General features: G+C 36.1%; 1 protein-coding gene across 1 annotated transcript; it reads left to right on the forward strand.

Moving 5' to 3' along the window:
• Positions 1–10,290: 10,290 nt before the first annotated feature.
• LOC149949846 (uncharacterized) lies at positions 10,291–16,507 on the forward strand. Its single transcript, XM_090169317.1, has 6 exons — positions 10,291–10,375; positions 11,825–11,886; positions 12,183–12,308; positions 14,814–14,906; positions 15,192–15,293; positions 16,298–16,507. Exons 1-6 carry the CDS (start codon positions 10,327–10,329, stop codon positions 16,442–16,444), a joined length of 579 nt encoding a protein of 192 aa, XP_090025443.1. The 5' UTR covers positions 10,291–10,326; the 3' UTR covers positions 16,445–16,507.
• The last annotated feature ends 3,993 nt before the right edge of the window (positions 16,508–20,500 follow it).

Consider the following 20,500-nt stretch of genomic DNA (forward strand, 5'->3'; position numbering starts at 1 on the left):
TCCAATTGCCATTAATTAAATCCAATGACATCATAGAAATACAACTAAAACAGCATGAAATACACAATTTTTAAAATGAAACCATGGTTCTTCTTTCTATTTATGGTATTATATTTTGTAAACGTATAAAGCAGGTATGACATACAAATTTCTTCTTTTAATAGTTTTTCTGATTTAGTTCGAGCTGTGATATTAAAAATTTATTTTTTATTTCTATTTGCTATGCCGCCTAAGACAAGAAATAAAACATACAGTAATGAAGAAATTGAAGTACTTTTATCGAAGATGGAGGGTGATAGGTTTGCTGCATTAGGAAACCATAAAGGAGGGGCTCTGTCATCCGCTCAATCTGAATTATGGGATACCATCACCAACTGTGTTAATGAAGTTGGTCATAACAGCAGACAGCCCGAAGAAATTAGGAGGAAATGGAGCACCCTTAAAAAAGAATTCATAACCAAAGCTGCTAAAGTGGCCGTGACGTTGCAGAAAACTTGTGGAGGATCTTCATCCGATGTGCCTAAATTGACTCCAACGGAGGAGCGCATTAGCCCTTTTGTAGCTAAGGCCACGTACAAAGGGATACCAGGGAGTATCGATTCCGCTCTTCCCCAAGCGACACCAGTTCCTTCAGGAAGTAACGAGTACGACCAGTGCCGTAACTAGCCTTTCATGGGCCCTGTGCAAGGACGTGATTCCCCCCATTATATATAAATCACAGGAAGTCAATTTATAGGCCCCCATCTCGGTCGTGGGCCCTGTGCGGCCGCACCTGTCGCACCTGCCTAGTTACGGCACTGAGTACGACAATAAAAATACCAAATATACTAATTAACAATAGGTTACCAACATGCAATTCGTGCTTAGCAATACATAGTTCCAATGAAAAAGCTAACTACTTAGGTAGGCCAAAATGTAACAATGAGTGCCAAAATTAAACGATATGTTAAAAACAATACGTTAAGTCATTGAAAAAACCAACCAAAAACATAACAGATGTCAAAAAAGCAGAGTACATGCACAATATTCCAGAATCAAAATACAAGCAAAAATTAAAGCGAATAAATGAAAGAAAATAATAAACATGCGATAAATTAATATAGAAACATTATTTAACACATACCCCCCAAAACCCATTATTTCAATGAATAACGCACAGCAATGACTAGTAATATCTTTCTCCAAAAGATCGAAACACCTTGTAATATTTGAATGTCTTCCACAGGAGTACCATCGTCTCTGCACAGTTTGGGGATTTCGCAACTCAGTACGTATTCAAGTTGAAGTTTTTCTCTGCACTTCGAATGTACAGTACTTAATTGACAAAACATCTTTATCCAGGGACAGTACTGGTTATGCAGTCACCAACTTCCTGGATTTGTTTAATGCGGTGGCCAATGACATAAGTTGCCAATCCGGGTCCAGTGAGGTAGTTCATTCTGCTGACACGACTTTGAATGAACAAGGGGAAGGAAGTGATCTGAGCTCCTGTGCATCTGCTGTCCTTGAGCACGATGGAGAAATGATTTCAACCAACAAAGTAGCAGCATCCACTGGTAAGTTAAAATCCATTAGTAACAAATATCTATTGCCATTTGTTCAAGAGAATTACCTGCTGAGATGAAACGATATTGATATCCACTAGAAGACTGATTTGAGAACACTTTCCTCAAATCGGTTTCTGGCTGCTTGGCCTTCATCAGTTGTAGGTAGGGAAACTTCCGCTTGAAGCTTAACCCTTTCCTACTTCCAGAGTCAAAGAAACGTACCCTAAAACAAATGCTGGGTAGTGCGATGGACGATTTCGTGGAAGCTGAGAAGCAGATTTGTAGAGATGTTGGCGATATCAAGGATTCGCCTGCTACGCTGGCCCCCAACTCGAGCCAGGATTCACCTCAACTTGCTCGCATTTCACAGCAGTTGGAGGAAACTAATGCGCACCTCAAAACACTGGCTGACTGCTCCACGGAAAGAGGTGAAGATTTCAAGATTTTTCTTGAAAATGACTCTAGAAAGACAGATGCCTTCTGTCAAGTAGTTGCCTCAATTACTGGTGTTCCGGTGCAGCCTCCTCAGCAACCTACTCCATAAACATTTTTCTGGTTATAAACGCCCGGGGACTTAGGCCTGAACCCAATTGTGTCACTTCACGCAATTGGTGGGATGGGATACCCCGTTATCAAAAAGGCGTCATTATTTCTACCTCCGGGGTGGTGTGGGAATGAAATAACTCAAATGGATTGGACTTTGAAAGGCGGTAAGTTACCCTTGGTCTTGTAATGCACAATTCCACCAGTTGCTGTCTAAGTAGTCTCCCCTGATTCAGGTAGTGATTGCCTTCTTCTGCTCTTTCAACCAATTCTCGTGGCATTACATGTGCAGTTGCAATCCTTCGAACATCAGCATTGACATCGGCTACAGGCGGATAAATTTATTTAACTTAATTGTCTTTGATATCGATTGTGTTTTTTTACCAGGTACGACTGGATGTTGAACGTTGTTGCTTATGTAATAATTATGTAAATAGCAGCAGGCTGTAATGATACGGCAGGCTTTTTCAGGCTCATAGCACAGATAACCTCCGCTCTCATCTGGGCACCTAAATCTGGATTTCAGGACACCATTCAACCGTTCAATGACGTTCCTCCCTTTGAAAAACTGACATAAATGTTTGGGAACTATTTGGGTGAATGTTATGTAATACCTCGCTTGTGGCGTTTGTAAATTCAACCTCTTTTGGAGTGTTAGGGTTTAGAAATGGAGTCATAACACAGGGTTGCAAGCCATACCCATTATCACCAAGCAGATATCCCACAGGCATTCTATTATGCACGAAATCACTGAACGCCAAATAAATGAGTCATGGATGCAGCCTGGCCAGCCAGCAACAAGGTTGGTAATTTTCAGATGATTATCGCAGACAATTTGTATATTGATGGAATAATTGTTCTTGCGGTCAAGGTACTCAACAGCATTTTCCTTTGGTGCTTTTATATTGACATGTGTACAGTCCAAGGCTCCAAGACCGTGTGGTAACACGCACCTACTCAAGAATTACCTCTGAAAAGGAAACCTTGAAATTTGTGTATTATATGTTCAATAAAATCATTTGCACGTACCTTGGCTTCTTCAGCGTACTCTGGTTGTGTGGGAAATGCACAAAATGTTCGGCATTTTAGCTATAATGACTTCAGATACTCTTCCTATTGCCCTACTGACAAATGGTTGGCTCATCCCATTTTCGTAGCTACTTGCTACTACTCGTTGAAACGAACCAGAGCCATAAAACATCAGAGCAGCTAGGACTTCCTGTTCTACAGTTATCACGAACGCGCCTACATACTGCTTGTCCAATTCTAAATGAAGCCTTAATATATCGCACAAGTTATGTACATCGTCTTTCGACATCCGATATTGCGCTAAAAACTCTCTACTCGGCAGTTCGAAAGTATTTCGTCGCTGCCACCTTAAATTTCATTATAAGCTAAGCCTAATTCCGCAACAGCAGCTACAACAGCAACAGCTCCAGCACTAGGCATTTTGGGAAATAATGGGGAAAATAGCAAAGACTAAATAAATTTCAAACTTTTGAGTACTGTTGAGAGTCTATGGAAAACATGACGGAAGTTGCGATTTACGTCACTCGAACGCTATCTGATCTCGCTAATCAGGTCTCTTAGTCAAGAGGGGTGAAACGCGGGGGTCGTCAGCGTTCCGCCCAATGAAAGCTCTTAGTCAAGATGACGTTCAACTTACCTTAAGCGCAGAATACCGGTGTTTATTTAAATTTTTCGTGGTAAGTTAGGGTGCGGCTGGGTGCCGGATGGACGAATAATAGTTCTTTCTATAAAATCGGGCAGTGTGTCAGAATTTATAGCCCGGTGTACCTAGTAACAAAGACCATACCACCGTAGGCCTATCATCGTAGTGCCCTTCGCCAGCGTCCCCAAGCCTGGACAGGTGACAAATCCAGCATGGGTAGCAGAACCCTACTACTGATGGTCGCACCTTAGACGCAAGCCATTCAACCTAGCAGAAGGTGCAGCAATGGGTGGACCAATCCCCACTTCGCACACAGCAGTGGGATTAGAAAATGGGGTGAGCGAAAACAAGTACCCGCCGCGTCACGAACGACGTCATTGGGGCTTTTACTACAAAATTTAGAAAGCGCCGTGAATTTTGACGAAATTTTTAAGAATTTTCTAAGCGGTTTAGCGGGGTATTTTATTTTTATTTCGTTGTAGACGTTCTTTGTATGGTGTATGACATTTTTTATGTAAATAATCAAGTTAAATCTTTAAGATTAACACATTATTATAAGTGGTAAAATTCTAATTAAATAACCGACTGACTTATTTTTAATTAATATTATGGCAATCAGATACGACATGTAGCTCTCTTACTCGAGCCACTAGAGGCTGCTAACACGTGTTTCCCTAGGCCAAAAAAATCTGCCCCCACTCCCCTAGAAAATTACGTTTTCGTGACATAGCGGGACCCATCTCAAACAAGTTGGGCAAGCGTAAATATTTTATAGAAAGAACTATTAGATGAAACATACTAAAAGATAGACAAATAGCATATATAGACTGCAGTCTATCTACGTCGCGTACCCGGTTTTATTAATAAATATTACTATCGTGACAAATGATAGTTGAGATCGCGTGGGTATTGTATCGATGTCTCTAGTGATGTAAGTTCTTAATTCTGATTATTCTGATATAATTAAACTTCTGGATGATTAAAATAACAATAACACCCCACAAATCTATGTAACAAATTAGTGATAAGATATAAATAAATACATTATCCGGTTTTTGAAAAATACAGCGACGTAATATACTTGCGGTATTGATGTAATTGTAGCTTGAGAGGAGAAATATTTGGGCGTGCGTTTACAAAGGCTAGAAATTCCCGTGGCCTGGGGGCGCTAGCAGCGTAAGTTATAAGATTATAATGTGCCACTGTACCAGATTTGATGTTAGGAAATTTTAACAGTGACGTAGACTTTAGGATTGGTGGTGAGAGCCTGCCGTCTACGGTCTTTTATCGAATACTCTAGAATTCAAATAAAAAAAAATTAAGGGCTAGACGGCGCCCCTGCCGGGCGCGGCGCCCTAGCGCTTAGCCCTAACTAGCCCAATGGTAGAGAGGGGCCTGCCTGTATATATTTCGCTTTGAGCTGGTTAAGCCATAAAATCCTTGATGGATTACATTTATAACACCTGTCTAGTTTGTGAACTGATCCATACTGTTATCACCTTAGTCCTAGCACCATATTGGGTAAGACCAATTTTATCTATAACATCTTGTTCTAAGCCCTTTATCGTGATAAGTATATTCAAATCCACCCTAAAACCATTCGGTTAAAAATCGCAAAGTCCTTTTAAACAAAAACGTCACGTCCTATATTACTTTAGGCCATAAAAGTAGTGAAATCAAATAACGGGCAAGATCTGTAATCATATTCCCATAAACGTCATAAACTGGACTTATTTATCGACAAGTGATGTGCTCTGAAGTAATATGCTATACCTTGCGCGTCCTAAGTATTTTACTAAGTTAAAATCCTTTGTACAGCCATTTCCTAGCTTAGCTGTAACGATTCTACTGATACAATATCACTTAAATAATTTACCAAGTTAATTAAAGAAATAGGTCAATATAAGATAAAACGTTTTCTTAAGAATGTATAAAGAGTGAACAAATCATAAAATTTACAACATAGCGGACGAAAGGCAAGCATAAATATCAAAATTTAGTTCCTAAAAACGATGTAGATGGCAGCATTACCTAATCACGGGACCATTTCAACCTCTTGACTTTAAAGTTTTCTTTCGTTCTCGCAAAATAAAAACACTCGATAAAATTACTGAAACTGTCCGTACTAGTGGTATTCGAACATTTCTGTACTTTATCGATAGGTGGCGGTGCGACTACTGAAACTGGCAAATTACTGAAAGCAGACAAGTTGTTGACTGCAGTGACGTAATTACTGCAGTCAACAAATTTTTATTTAATTATGGTTTTAAGGTAAAAGAGTAAATTTAAACAAAGTAGATAATGTATTTCGATCTAAACAATATATTTGATACACTGCGATTCTAATATTAGCCATTCTCTTTCTTTTATGGTTGTACAAAGGATTTTAACTCAGTAAAACACTTAGGACGCACAAGGTCTAGCATATTACTTCAGAGCACATCACTTGTCGATAAATAAGTCCAGTTTATGACGTTTATGGGAATATAATTACAGATCTTTCCCGTTATTTGATTTCACTACTTTTATGGCCTAGAGTAATATAGGACGTGACGTTTTTGTTTAAAGGACCTTGCAATTTTTAACCGAATGGTTTTTGGGTGGATTTTTCGTCTTTTTGTTTATAACAATAGAAGTAAAGTAACAAAGCGGAAATAATATTTATAAACAAAATTGGAAAGTGAAATTTCACCTATTTGGAATATTGAGAACTGCCTAGCTCTTTCGCCAACATTGTGTACGTTTAGATATTGTTTACGTTAATTTTTTTAAAACGTGACGTCATTTTGCTCTTTAATTCATTTTTAATGTTAATAAATAAGCTTGTACGATTGTTATTAAACTTTACACGTTTTGAACTGTGTTTATTACTCATTGGCATCGTTTACCGCCCTCTGGAGGCACACTGCCCACCCTGACACTGGCGAGACACTTCGAACTCACTGCACCTCTTTCACTTAGAAACAACCTATAAATCAGTAGCATTCGAATGTTTATTCTATTTCCCTAGGACAAGATCTGTAATTATATTCCCATAAACGTCATAAACTGGACTTATTTATCGACAAGCACTTTGGCGGACAACTTTAATAATAATAATCAGCTAGGCTAATACCCAAGGCACCACCTTAGGCCTAAGTCATCAAGCGACTTTTGAAGCCTTTAATTCAGGTGCCCGGTTTACAATGCGTAGGAGGGTGGTGGCACCCTGACACTCGCAAGACTATTGTTATCGAACTCAGCGCCCCTTTTTACCTACAATCCACCTATAAATATGTTGCATACAAGTATATCCGTCATAGCGGGCATTTTAACCTTTAAGACTATTTTTTCGAACACAGCGACACTTTTTTACCTAGAATCAACCATCAAACCTTTTGCATTATTTTTTTAAATCGCTGGTCGCTCCGGTTTAGTACTTCTTATGTGTTTATTACTCCATGGTTTCGTTACCGACTCGCTGAACTGTACATTTGTCACCATAGCTCAAGAACTATACTAGATACGAACTTCTCCTTTGGCAGGACATAATGGGAGTTTAATTTGAAACTGTAAACCATTTAAATTTCATTTAAATAGGTTCAGTAGTTTTTGCTTTAGAGCGGTCTGCGAGGAGAAGATGGAAGAAGAAGAAGAAAAATTAAGCCTTACTTTGCCCCATTACTACGAAACGTCGCCTCAACCCTGTTCGATGGAATTCGTATATGTTTGTCGCGTGCCTGTAACCTTTCAAATGATACATCACTTGTTTGATACGACCTATAGTTTTTGAGATACGAGGGGGTAAAATCGGCTTAATTCTGACTCGAGATAATATAGCAAGTGCCCGGGTAGGTGCTCTACTCTACCGGACCTTGCATAGGGACTACCTCCCTTTTGATTTAGAACGGTTTACCACAGATATGCAGTTTGATATTAGGATTTCAATTTATAACGTTTTCGGTTAAATTTAAAAATAACTTCAAATTGTTTTTGATTAAACGTGTAGGTTTGATAAATCAAAATGTAAGTAAGGATTTTGAAAATAGACTGGCCATTTTTTATTTCAAGAGTACATTGTAGAAATATTAGCTATCCTTTAAAATCAGCCGATATCAGTAAACTATGAAATATTCATTGTAATTTACATGGACTATTGCAACCCAGTTCAATTTTATTCAAAGAAATTTTATTTAAATCAAAATTTTGTTTTTTGCCCCAAATACTCGGTACTCTTCGTGCCCAGGTAAGAAAATAAACCAAGAGTCAGCATCTGTAATATTTGCTACCTAGGACATATGCCAGGCGAATATTTAACTATGAACGAACATTTTCGACTGTAACTAATACAATTCCGAGAGGAAGAAAATTGCAAGAAAAACAAATAAAACCTACATTCATACAAGCAAGAATTCATTAATAGTGCTTGTAAGCTTATCTGCTAGGCTTAAACCTAAGGCACCGCATTTTGGGCAAGTCAGTTAGCAAGTTTTAATGTTAAATCAGATGGCTGGGTAACAAACCCTTAATGCCACGCGATCCAACGGCTCCCGACCATTAACCCTAACATGTTCATCCGCTTCTTCAACGGTATCAGAACAGAAAAGCTATCTATATAGTCATCCGTCTATGTAATGTTGTTTATATTTTAGCAATTCTCACAGAAAAAAAAGAGTCAGTCAAAATTAAAAATAACAATTTCGCAAAAATATTTCTTCATAAATACCATTTTTAATATTTAACATCAATATCAACCTCAGCTGGAATAAAAAGAATAAAACCATAGATGCAATTCTGTGAAGTACAAAATAAATAAACTGTGCGTTCTTTATTTCCTTAATCTAATTTAACTTTAAAGTGTTCCCCTGGTATTAAAACGTTCTTCGATTATTAGTTAAATTACGTATAAAATATAGACTTTTGGGAAACAATCAATCAAACTCAACTGCTGTTAATAAATTAAAAACGTTATCAGAAAATTTAAAAACATGATATAAAAATCACCATGGCTAGAAAAACGGATATAAATTAATAAAAATAACATTAAATGTAAAACTTTTATTTCAGGAAAAGGAAAGTTTTTTTAAACGTCGTAAATTTGAACAACGATATGTCTCACTGTTAGAAAATTCAACTGGCGCAATGACAATATCAGCAACGCTGTTTAAGCGTAAGCTTCTTAGTTTAAACTTTACCAAATAGGTTTAAACAACCAAAATTTTCGGAAAACTATATTTCCAAAAACAGTTTCATTTTTTAAATAACAGCGCTCGACGTTAAAAACCTAGTAGACGCCATTTAAAAAAAATTGAAATAATTAAATTTTATAATTTCTTTTTAAATAACTTCTGGGGGAAATGAAAGTGGTACTTACAGATATATTTCTTCAATGAAATAAATTTATTTTAAATACGCATGTATTTTAAATTTATAATTAATTCTAAATTATCAAAATTTGCCTTTACTATATGTTTTGCCAAAAAACAACGAACTGATCAGATTATTTATCTCATTATGCTTAGCTTATTTTTTTACATTGTCTTTACATATCAATCTTATCTGAACTGATACAGTTAGATGAAGAATTATCTCATTAACACTTTTCTAGTATGATATCTTGTGAAGCTTGCCTGTTAATGACTTATAGCTGCCATATAGCATTAACTGTGTAGAATGTTGGGGTGTAATTCAACTCAATTTTAATATTAACTAAAAATTTTAAATGAATTAAAATTAATTTGGTGATCATATTGTGATCTTTAATTAATAATCTCTCAATTTAGTATAATAATGGTGGTATTAAAGTTCTGGAAAATAAGTGTGAGACGTTGAATATGAACGACTTCTCATTGGTTCGATTCGATTACACGCGTTAGAGTAATGCCTACCATTCTGAAAGATGGCAGTCAATACCACAGACCTTTCACATAGCCTAATGCTCCTAAAACAGAAAATGAGAGGACATAAAAGTAAGGGCGGAAATATTATAGCTCGGCGAAACAGATAAATTAACCGCTAAAGTTTTGATTAACCATAAAAATTACGATTAACTGTTTATACATGACTATATAGCAATTTAACATGTAAAATAATCGTTTTTTCCCGGATAATTTTTGTTTGTGGATAAAAATAAATAAAGTGATTATTTATTATCTATTAAACTATATTTCACTATTTTTCTCTAGTTAGCATTAAATTTGCTTTTCAAAGATTTTTGAAGTAAAGATTATTAAAAATGTGTAGTTAGGGCTTATAGCTGCATAAAGTCACTTTAGTTGTAAGATGTTTATTCCACTATTTTACTTCAGTGTACCTGCTAATACACGTTTAAAATGTCTTCCTTCATAAAATAAATCACGACCACCTGTCCCTTTATAATAAAAATTATTATTTAGTTGGAAAAACATCTCGCATAGAATTAATGATCAATTGTAAAAGTTTGATTTGAATGTCCTTTGCGCTGTCAATAAATTCACAACAATATGTCAAAATATGGAAGAAAAATAACTCCTTGTCTTCGTGGTCTATATAAAGTTCCGTGCGCTGGCAGATTCCGAATATTGTAAACAACTTAATATAAAGAAAATGATACGCATCTTTATCGCAGTCGTTTCTCTGGTAGCTGGAGGATTTGGTATGTACTTAAGAAACTGTTAAGCTCGCACAGTTAGAGATGGCACGACGGTGTATCCGATGCCGCTGCACCTGGCCTCTGGCTGATATTGGCTTTTTTGTCATATTATTATTTCTAAGGCGGTTGCCACTAGGGACATGTTTGTACATATGATTACTGATTTTTCGAGGATTTAACTGATATATAACCATTTTTTTGTGATTTTCTTAAGTTAATTTCCGGGTTACGTACAACTAATTTCAATTTTCAAACTTTTGTATTGATAACTTTCTCAGAAAAAAGTCTTTCTGTTATTGATACCGAAAATGCAGGTGTCCATTTTGTCTAGTAACTTAAGGATCAATTGGTTATTAATACGTTATAAATCAAGGCCCATGCATTCTTAGATAATTACATTTTTTAGTATTTTGAATTCGCCGCAGTTTCCCGCTAGGTGCGCATGTACGTTAAATCTACTGCGTTGGCCCTGTCAATATCATAGGCCCAGGTGATATATTACTACCGGCCGTAGCCTAAGTGATTTATATCACCATGGCTTATGCTATACACAAGGCTTGAGCACCTAGCGGGAATATGCAGCGAACTTGAAAGACCATAATTTCTTTTTCAAGCATGCACGGGCTTTGATTAATTACATAGGTAGTGGCTGTACGCGCAATTTTTTATGGCAGTAAATAAAACACCCAATACCTAAGATCGTATTTATTTAGGAGCTATACCATATATGACGATTCATACGGTTAGGCAATTGGCTATACAAATGACCCAAAGAAACATTACTTTATGAGCAATAGTTTTGTGCAATCTCCATTTGATTATTATCCCTGAAAAGCCAAATATAATCTAATTCCAAGTTTTTTGGATCAATTCTGAAATATTTTAATGTTATTATCGATGTTTTTAAATATATTTATATATTTATTTAAATATTTTGTATTGTTTTCAATTTATATACAATTTTAACGTAATAAGATATTTAAAATTATTCGGGAAAATTACGAAATTTATATTAAAGTTTATGTAAAAACAGCTTTATTTTTTCAAAATTATGTCGTTAAAATAAAATATGTAGCTTTTTAAATCTTAAAGGAATTATGTTTTACTTTTCAGATTATAAAGGGTCATGATTTTTTGATGAATGAACTGATTAGATATATAAATGTAAAAAACCTCAGTCAGGACCTCAAAATTATCCCTAGTTAAATAAATATCGAGTATTCAGGTCTGGCCTTTAGTTAAAAACTATTAAACCTTTTACGGCTCAGGTAAACGTCTAATTCCCTACCCATTTGAAATTTCAATTGAAACTGAATTGTTAAAATAAGGTCTTATATCAATTATATATGGCCTTGCTACTGAAATAGTTCATAGGAGTGAGGTTAGAATACGCCCGGTGAAAGCACTTATCTTCGCGTTATAATGCTATTTTCTTAATTTTGTTTCCTGCAGGACAAACTTCTACTGATGACACCGCATGCTCAAATTTGGATCAAAATGCAGTGGCCATTCCTGTAAGTATGACCCATTTTGTAACTGAGGTGTCCTAGACATGCACGTACAATGTTTTGTACAATGCTCACAAACGGAATAATTCATTTAAAATTTCGAGTTGGTTCTTACTTTTAAAATTTTAACATAATCAAAATGAACATGGTCTATCCTAATTATAACAGCTGTTTGAGTTTGGTCGCATTTCGGCAGCATAACTCGAAAAAAGTCAAACGTCTAACACTTTACCAGAAATACCAACTGTCATCAGTAATCAGTTTATCCTTGATATTTCAATAACATTTCTTTTGTTAAAAAGGTTTACGAAGGCTCCTGTCAGTATATGTGCATGAATGGAACTTCGAAAATCGCCGACAACCAAAATGCAGCAGATATGACTTCGTGCACCGTCCAGAACGCGGCAGACCCTCGTCAAAATAAGGGTGTAAGTAATTAACAGCTGTACATGGAATTATCAGACGAAGAACGTTTCTGCTAAATAACACTTTACCAAAAGAGCCTCGTCTTACGTTTTCTATGAAATTGATATTATTTAAACACTATTAAACTTTTTTGTTCGTCAAAGGGCGGTTCACAAATTACGTAACGCAAACTTCCCCTTTCCCTTTGTAACAAAAAGGTACAACTGGGAAAATCACCACCCCCTCAATTACGCCACAAATATAATGAACCACTCAATTTTAATAGCACCATAAATCTTCAAAATATTTATATATCATTCAATATAAATACATTGTTTAGTGTTCTTGATCTTGAAAAACTAATATTAACTTCGAAACAAGTACTAAAGTGTTAGCGTACATTTAATTAATTATTAATAATACAATAGAATAGATGTCTCCATAGAGGTTACGTGTTCATGTTTTTCTAAGTCATTATCTTTTGTTATTGAAGATAGAAAGTACGAGCTCCATTAGCTAAATATTTTGGAAATTAAATCCACATGCGAAACGCGCGTGAAAATAAAGAACAATAAATCTTAAGCTAGTGACGTGGATAAAAACTTGTTATACTTTTTATTATAATTATTTTGTGGAAACATCTTTTATATTGTGTGGCGTAAAAGGTTTCAGTGAGCCATCCCCTCTACTCTGTGATACGCAATTTGTTAATATAACCTAACTTGTTGACGCACTTTCTCCACTTCTCAATGTTTTCAAACATTCCCATACTAAGCATAAATCTTCGTTCATTAGGGTAGGAATTGAAAATGATACGGAAAAAATTAGGGATATTACACACTCTAAATAGCCTATTACTACTTCCGGCGACCGGGGCCGGGAAATTTCGCCGTGCCCATGTTTCCAATTTCACCCTAATCTACATAAACTTTTCAAATAATGGAGTAATAAGAGTTAATGATACAAAACTGGAACTGGTGTCCCTTTATCCATTTTCGCGTTTGGAACCCCAAAATGTGACCAGTGCCGATTTTTGTTTTGCAGTAGGGCCTGTGTCTTTATTGTACAAATCTGTCCAACCGATAGGGTTAGGAGGCGTTATGACGCATTAATCTTTAGGGGAATAGATGACCTCGATAAACCATTATTGATTTCGGTGATCAAGGATTTGGGCAGTGGCAGTATTCATTATTCTACTGTATTCTAACTCTTCAACCGATATGGTGAGAAGGGTGAATGAAACATCAATTGTTAGAAATGATCAAACCCTCGCAGCTCAAACGTCGTAGGAAATCTCAAAAATGTATCGGCAGCGGCGGTACGGTGATGGATGAAATATCGGCGAGCGTGGCGTTGGATTTCGTGGTGCCTGGCTGATGCTCTAATTTGGCGGTTTCTTAGTATTATAATTCGAACTCTTATTGAAATTTATTCACATATTTTGCTTATTTGATATTGTGACTCTGATGTCAAAGTTCTTAATGGGATAGCTCTAGTTTTGAGATTTGTCAATATTATAAGTCTAACAATTGGGGACTTTTATTCGCATCTTTTTCTTATTTGAATTTTAAAGACATTGTTACTCTGAGGTCGTAGTTTACTGAAGTATTTCTTTTTGTGCGTGGTTTTTGCTTATAGACAGGGTGATTAAATATGATTATTCGTATTGAAGTGCTTATGAAAAAGCTACTTTGGCTTTAGGTAAATCTTACGTTCTGATAGTTAGTTGACTAAGTTCATTTACAGGGTGATTCAAATATTGTTCGTATTTAATGGACAAAGTGATTGTTATTAGCGTTGTAATGGATTTTTTTATGTCTTTTTTGTTATTTCACGGTTTAGCGCACCATTTATGTTAACGGTGATTGTGATTTGGTTCATATTGTAGAGAGTGGTTTGTTAATATTCCTCTTTGGTAGTTATAGTGCGCTTATTAAGTAAATAAACAGTATGATGGGAAATTAGTTTCAAATTTAACTTTAATATGATGGATCTGCATAGCGGGGTGATTGCGTGTACCAGTAGCGGGAAAATATGTGGGTGCCCTTCCCCCTTGACGCGGGTGGTCCAGCACCAAGCGCGGTGACTTAATGATTTGTTATTTCACCCATAGCTCAAGATGTCTTTTAGCACCCGCCCCTTGAGCTTGTTCTGTATCCGCCACTGATGGGTAATCATATCCCGGGTGATTTGTCTTTTTAACCAAAAAAATAAGCAAGAAAAATATTCATATATTATTTTTCAGTACACTCTAAGTCAACCTTCTTTGTGACGTCGATGTGAAATAAATGTTTCTAAAAATAAATTGAACCAAAAATAGCCATATAAATTTTTTCTTTTACGTCATGAGACAGAGCTTGTAACAGTATAATCGTTGCACTCGCAATAGGAAAAATGTTTCCCAATTTTTTAATTTTATTTTCCATTTAGTCGAGTAACTTCGGATAACATATTTGCCATATTTGTTTGAGCTGCTATTTCAGATATACTGAACCAATGTAATATTAATAATCTTCATTTGATTTCAGAGATGTATAAACGGCGACTGCATAGATTCAAGATCTCTATCAGCCTGCCTTATTTTGACAAAGACCGGACAAACATTACAAAGTGTTTCGGAGGTCAGAATCTAATTCGGTTATGAATTTTGTTTCGTTAGTATTTTCAGTGAAAAAATATATGATTCAATAGAGCTTAGGCGTCAGCATAGCTTTAAAAGTCAAATGATTTGCGTTATTTCAGCAAATGTATGGTAATCATCGTTATTTTCTTATTTAAATTAGAGTAAATTATAACTAAAATTATATAGACCGAATTCAATAAGTTTAACATTTTAATTAATTTTGCAAATATGATTATTTAACACTTATTACTATAGAACTATTATTTTACTCATGTCATCGCAGGAGACAGGAGGCTGTTCAGTCTTGTGTCAAATCAGCAACTCAGAAACATCGGCTACAAAACAAGAAGGCAGCCCTTGCGTTACCGATCGCAGAAGAATCAGAGTAAATACCACTTTTGTCTTAAATTGTAACACTAGCTGCGTTACGTTTTCTATTAGTTAATTATGAACACGTATCATGAATCTGTACAATGTTACATTTTTAATTAAATATAAACTTCGGAAGTGGAATCTGCCGTCAAAAAAGCTCTTGGAATAGATGTGCCCAATAAAAGTGATTTCGACCAAATGCGTAGCGCTGTCGTATGGGGAGTAGAAACGTTTGAAGGACCAACGCCACTGAAACTCTTGGGCTTGGGTGAGGAATGTCCTCGAAAAGAGTTTTTAATAAATGTGGGTAACGGCCGTGATTGAATTATTTTATGTCTTTAGATATTTTGGGATGATTTTAAGGTGATAATTAACAAAGTAACAGTAATAATATTATTTAATTAAATTAAAATTTAAAGCATTATTTGATACCACAGTTATAACTTCTCCATACCGGTAGTTAATGTTGGATTAATTTAGCCTTAAATACCCTAAAATGTATGATTTTGCTTTAAAAACTTCTATTCGTAAGCGGTATGAGTTGTGTTTTGTTTCTCATCTGTGTATTTCTACCATTTTAACCTTAAGAGTGATAAAACATGCGAATTGGTAGAATAGTGCATACTCAAAAGTGACAATAAAGCAAAACCCTAAACCAATTTAAAGTAATTTAGGAACTTCCTTAAAACTCGTACCAATCAAAAGCACTATCCAAAAACTACGTAAACACGACAGTGAAAGAGGACCCTTGGTTAAAATATGTTACAGAGAGGTGATTTTTAAAAAAACTTTTTTAATACAAATTTTAAAAATTTTCAATAATTTAACGAAAATATGGGTCATTTAGATAGATGGTGATTAACTTATCATTATCACCCGCAAACCCACTTTTTCTACAGCGCTTGTGAGGCATTAGTGGTATGAAATTTGTTTTGTAACTCCTCGGTGTTACCTTAACTTTTAAAACGTGATATCTAAAATAATACATAGTTATTATAAGGATCTTTTGAATTTCAGGGTACTTGCAAAAAAGGTCAATGCAAGGCTGGAGGTCCCGGCCCTAAACCTCGCCCACCCCCTCGATCAGATGAGAGCAAATCGTCCGAAGAGAGGGACAGTAGCGAGAAACGCGGCGGAGGCGGACGTCGCCGTCAGGGTGATTAATGAAACCGCGACCCGCGAAGCAAATAAGCCTCAATTTAAATAATAAAACAATTGAGAATTAAATTAGTTTTTACGTTTTTCTTTCTATATTTACACACATCATTGTGCGCCAGTGGTGGCGCGAGAAATTTCACAGGTTTTCCTAAAAGTGGGTCATTTTAAGGCGCTAACAAAACCTACAGAATCTGGCTTGGGACCCCACCATTTAATTTTTGGGTCCTTTAAATCGGTTATTAGACACCTTAATAAAATCAAAAGTAAGCTTTAACAAGCATAACCTACACCCGCCGCCGCTACTGATGGTTTCTTTATTTATAAAAACTTGTTGTGATTAAACTTAAAAGTTAGCTAGGCATGAAGGGCTTACCAATACCCTCCCTCCTACGTCGTATAACCCGCCACCTGAATTAATAGCTTAAAATGTTGACTTGAGCCTAGTACGGTAAAATTAAATTCAAAATGGGGTGTTCGGGAAATAATTTGGGACAACCGTTTTGCAACGGAAATGTGTTCAGATGGATGTCCTGAGTAAGGACAAAAAAGTTCTAAAAAATTCGCGGAGCGGAACATGTCTAAAAACGCCCGCCATTTTGGCTATTTTTCGTTTTTTTACGTTTTTAAGCTAAATGCGAAGATATATCGCGTTAAGTCACTGGACAACAGATGTAGCCCTTGCAACTATCTATCGAATGAGATATTCTCTAGTGGGCATAGATGGGACGTTTATAAATTTCGATATTCCAATCACGATACGAATTTTTCTTTGTAATTTAAAAAAAAACATACAAAATATTGAATTTAAAAAATTACTTCGGAAAGGGGCAATAGAGTCCTGACTTTGACCGCTCAGGTTACAACGCTCATAAATACAGAAATTTGACACTAAAAGTTCTTAAGGTGATAAAAATTTAACGCGTTGCTTTATAGGAAACCTTTTGACATGTATTCGCCAATTTTTGGAAAATAAAGGTCATTATTTTTAGAGAATGAACCTTAGGAACGCTATTAGTGGAAGTGTCCAGGAATGGAAGTTAACTAGTCGCTCTTGCAAAAGCCTTTGTAGTATATCAGATAGCTAATAAATATTGTTTTAAGTCACGTGTTTCTTCTTCAATAACAGGCTGATCTCGCCAACGAAATTTTCTATAATTTCGAGACCTTTTTCAAAATGTAGTTCCTCTCGGTCTTTTCGAGTTGAAACTTGCGCGCTATGGCTAAAAGTAAATGAGCTAGTGTTGAATGATCGGAATTGTACTTGTATAAACTAATATAACTTGTGTTAAATAAAGGATAATAAATTTTAGCCAATACGAATTTTCGGTATGGAAGTGTGTTTGATATGTGACGAGCCGTTAGAAAATAGATCTGTTACAAAGGTGAAGAAAAGAGGAATCTAGGGGCTTATAAAAGATTAAAAGCCAGTAAGGAACGTTTGGATAATAAGCACGAACACTTTGAGAAACTCGACAGTATAACGTTCCATAAAGATTGTCGATTGAACTATATTAGAAGAGCCAGTATTCAAAAATACTTAGAAACGAAGAATGCAGTTGCTTCTAGTAGTTCAACACCATCAGAAACCATAAGCACACCCACTTTCAATTTTATGAGCGATTGTATTTTTTGTGACATCGAACAAGAATAAAGAGAATAAGGTTCGCGATTTTCGTAAAGTAGAATAAACGCTCGAAATAAAGCATTCTATTGAAGCAAGATGTAAAGTTCGTGGTAACAAATGGGGAAACGAAGTATTTCGACGAATAGGTTCAGAAATAGACCTCGTAGCTCTGGAAACCAGCTACCACAAAAGTTGCCATACATCCTTCTCGATAATTTAAAGCAAAGATAAAGCTAGACTTCAAAATGACAAACTAGAAGACGCTCTGAAAAAGGTCTGAAGAAATTTAATATGTTCTGAGCGTTGCCAGTTTTCTATTTCGGAAATTAATGCCGAATTAAAGATCTTTATGGAAGACGAAGATGACTTTATTACGGAAAAACATTTGAAAACCAAGCTTTTAGATCAATTTGGAGATAGCATAGTTATAACTGGGCTAAGACATCGAGGAGGAAGCGGTATACTTTGTTTCAAGGGCTCACTAGAACTGATTGTCCATAATAAATAAATGGCACGAAGAAAGAATGTTCAACGAAAAAGAAGAGAGGTTGAGGATAGTCAAAACTGCGCTTAAATATCAAGAGAGGATATTAGACTAATGACCTGTGATTTCGATTGTCACCCTTCGACTGAGAATATACTAAGTAAAGGTGAACAAGATTTACCTGTAACATTAAAATCATTTATAAATAATTTGCTGGGAACTGATAAGATCGATTTAAATGGAGAAATTAAAGCCCTTTCCTTAGAGAATTCCATAATGTCATTGGTACGACCAAGGTCATTTATTTCACCAATATTTTGCGCACTAGCCCTACACTTTCATCAAAAATACGGGTCTCTGACCTTGGATCTTGTGCGAGGTGTGCGGGCCTTACCGACTTCCAGCGAAAGTGTCCCGACCTCTGACCCTGGGGGTAATCAAGACTTAAGACCCCCTTGGTCATTAGACTTGGCACATGCCACCTCGGCCTATTGGGCAATTCAAATATGGATGCCAAGAGGTTATTTGGTCCATGTGACACTATATCCGACCCGGATGTAATAGGTCACGGCCCCCTTTTGATTAAAACCAGAAATCAGTGATTTAGAGAAACAGAATGACAACTAGAACTGAAGTTGGAGTTTCTCTCTCTCTCTCTCTCTCTCTCTCTCTCTCTCTCTCTCTCTCCAAGAGAGACCAACCAACCGCTCCAAAATAAAGTTAAAATAAAGACATCGAAGTGTTCACCGGTGCCTCTCGGTAGCGGTTCCTCGACGCCAGCTCTATGTGCGGTCCGAGATAACCGGAGCCAGCAATCCTCCATCTCGACGGCCTACCTCGTTGGACGCTGCTTTTAATTTCACATGAGTATAATTTTAACTCATAATAGCGATTCGTCGCTACTTCCGCGTTAACCACAAACTATGGTTAGCGGTATAAGCCGATAATACGGCTCCCAAAAAAATTTCAATGGCTTTCGGGCGTAGAACATTGTTAGTGTAGTTTTAATAATTATTCTATTTTAGTATTTTGGTCAAGTTACCATTTTTATGTGCCTCTGACATTAACCCTACGGGTTAATTTGTTATATATTTCAGTGTATTACCTTTTCACGGCCTTTGCGCCATTTCTTGTTTTGTTTAATGAAATTAATTTCTAAAGTCAACTATTAAATTTCACCTATGGCAATTCTCAATGAATAGTTTTATTTCCTTCGTAGTTAAGCCGAAACACGTCCCTAAGATTTTTTAGCCAAGTAAAAGTTATTAACTCGCTAACCCCAATAGTGTCAGTTATGCGAGCATCAATAAATTGTAATGGGATAAAATATTCCCGTTACAGTTGTTTGAGCCCAGAAATTTGGATAAAGATAGCTTCCAATTTTCCAAGACCTAAAACCAACATTAAATCGAGTGATATCGGAGAATTTGGAAGTATTACTGCGCTTCAATACACTACACCTCCCACTAATGGTTTATCTAAACTGAAGGTCAAAACGTTCACCACCGAAACTTACGAAATGTCGTTAACTCTAAAAAAAATAAACAACCTTAACACACTTTGGCTTGTTGGAGATTTCATAGAGAACAATTCGAATCCTTCGTGGAGTGGGTATATGGCAGAAGCAAATATATCGTCACAATACTATAAAACGTCAGTTATACCTGTACCCATCATAAATTTAGACCCATGAAATTTGAGTACTATTTTCACTGCTCTCATGTACGCCAAAAAAAGTTGCGAAAAACTTAATCAAGATCATTGTCTCGTGACTTTCGACCAGACACTGTTTCATAAAGCAGCGGCAATGTTAGAATCCGCGAGTCCCGAAAGCCACTTATCTAAGATTATAGTTCGACTTGCAGGTTTTCACACATTAATGTCGTATTTGGGTTTTATTGGATACGTAATGACCTCGAGTGGAATTGAAGAGGCTCTACAAACCGTTTACGCC

Source organism: Leiobunum rupestre, chromosome 3, assembly GCF_980474605.1.
Source record: "Leiobunum rupestre chromosome 3, qqLeiRupe1.1.hap1, whole genome shotgun sequence".
Taxonomy (NCBI): Eukaryota; Metazoa; Arthropoda; class Arachnida; order Opiliones; family Sclerosomatidae; genus Leiobunum; species Leiobunum rupestre.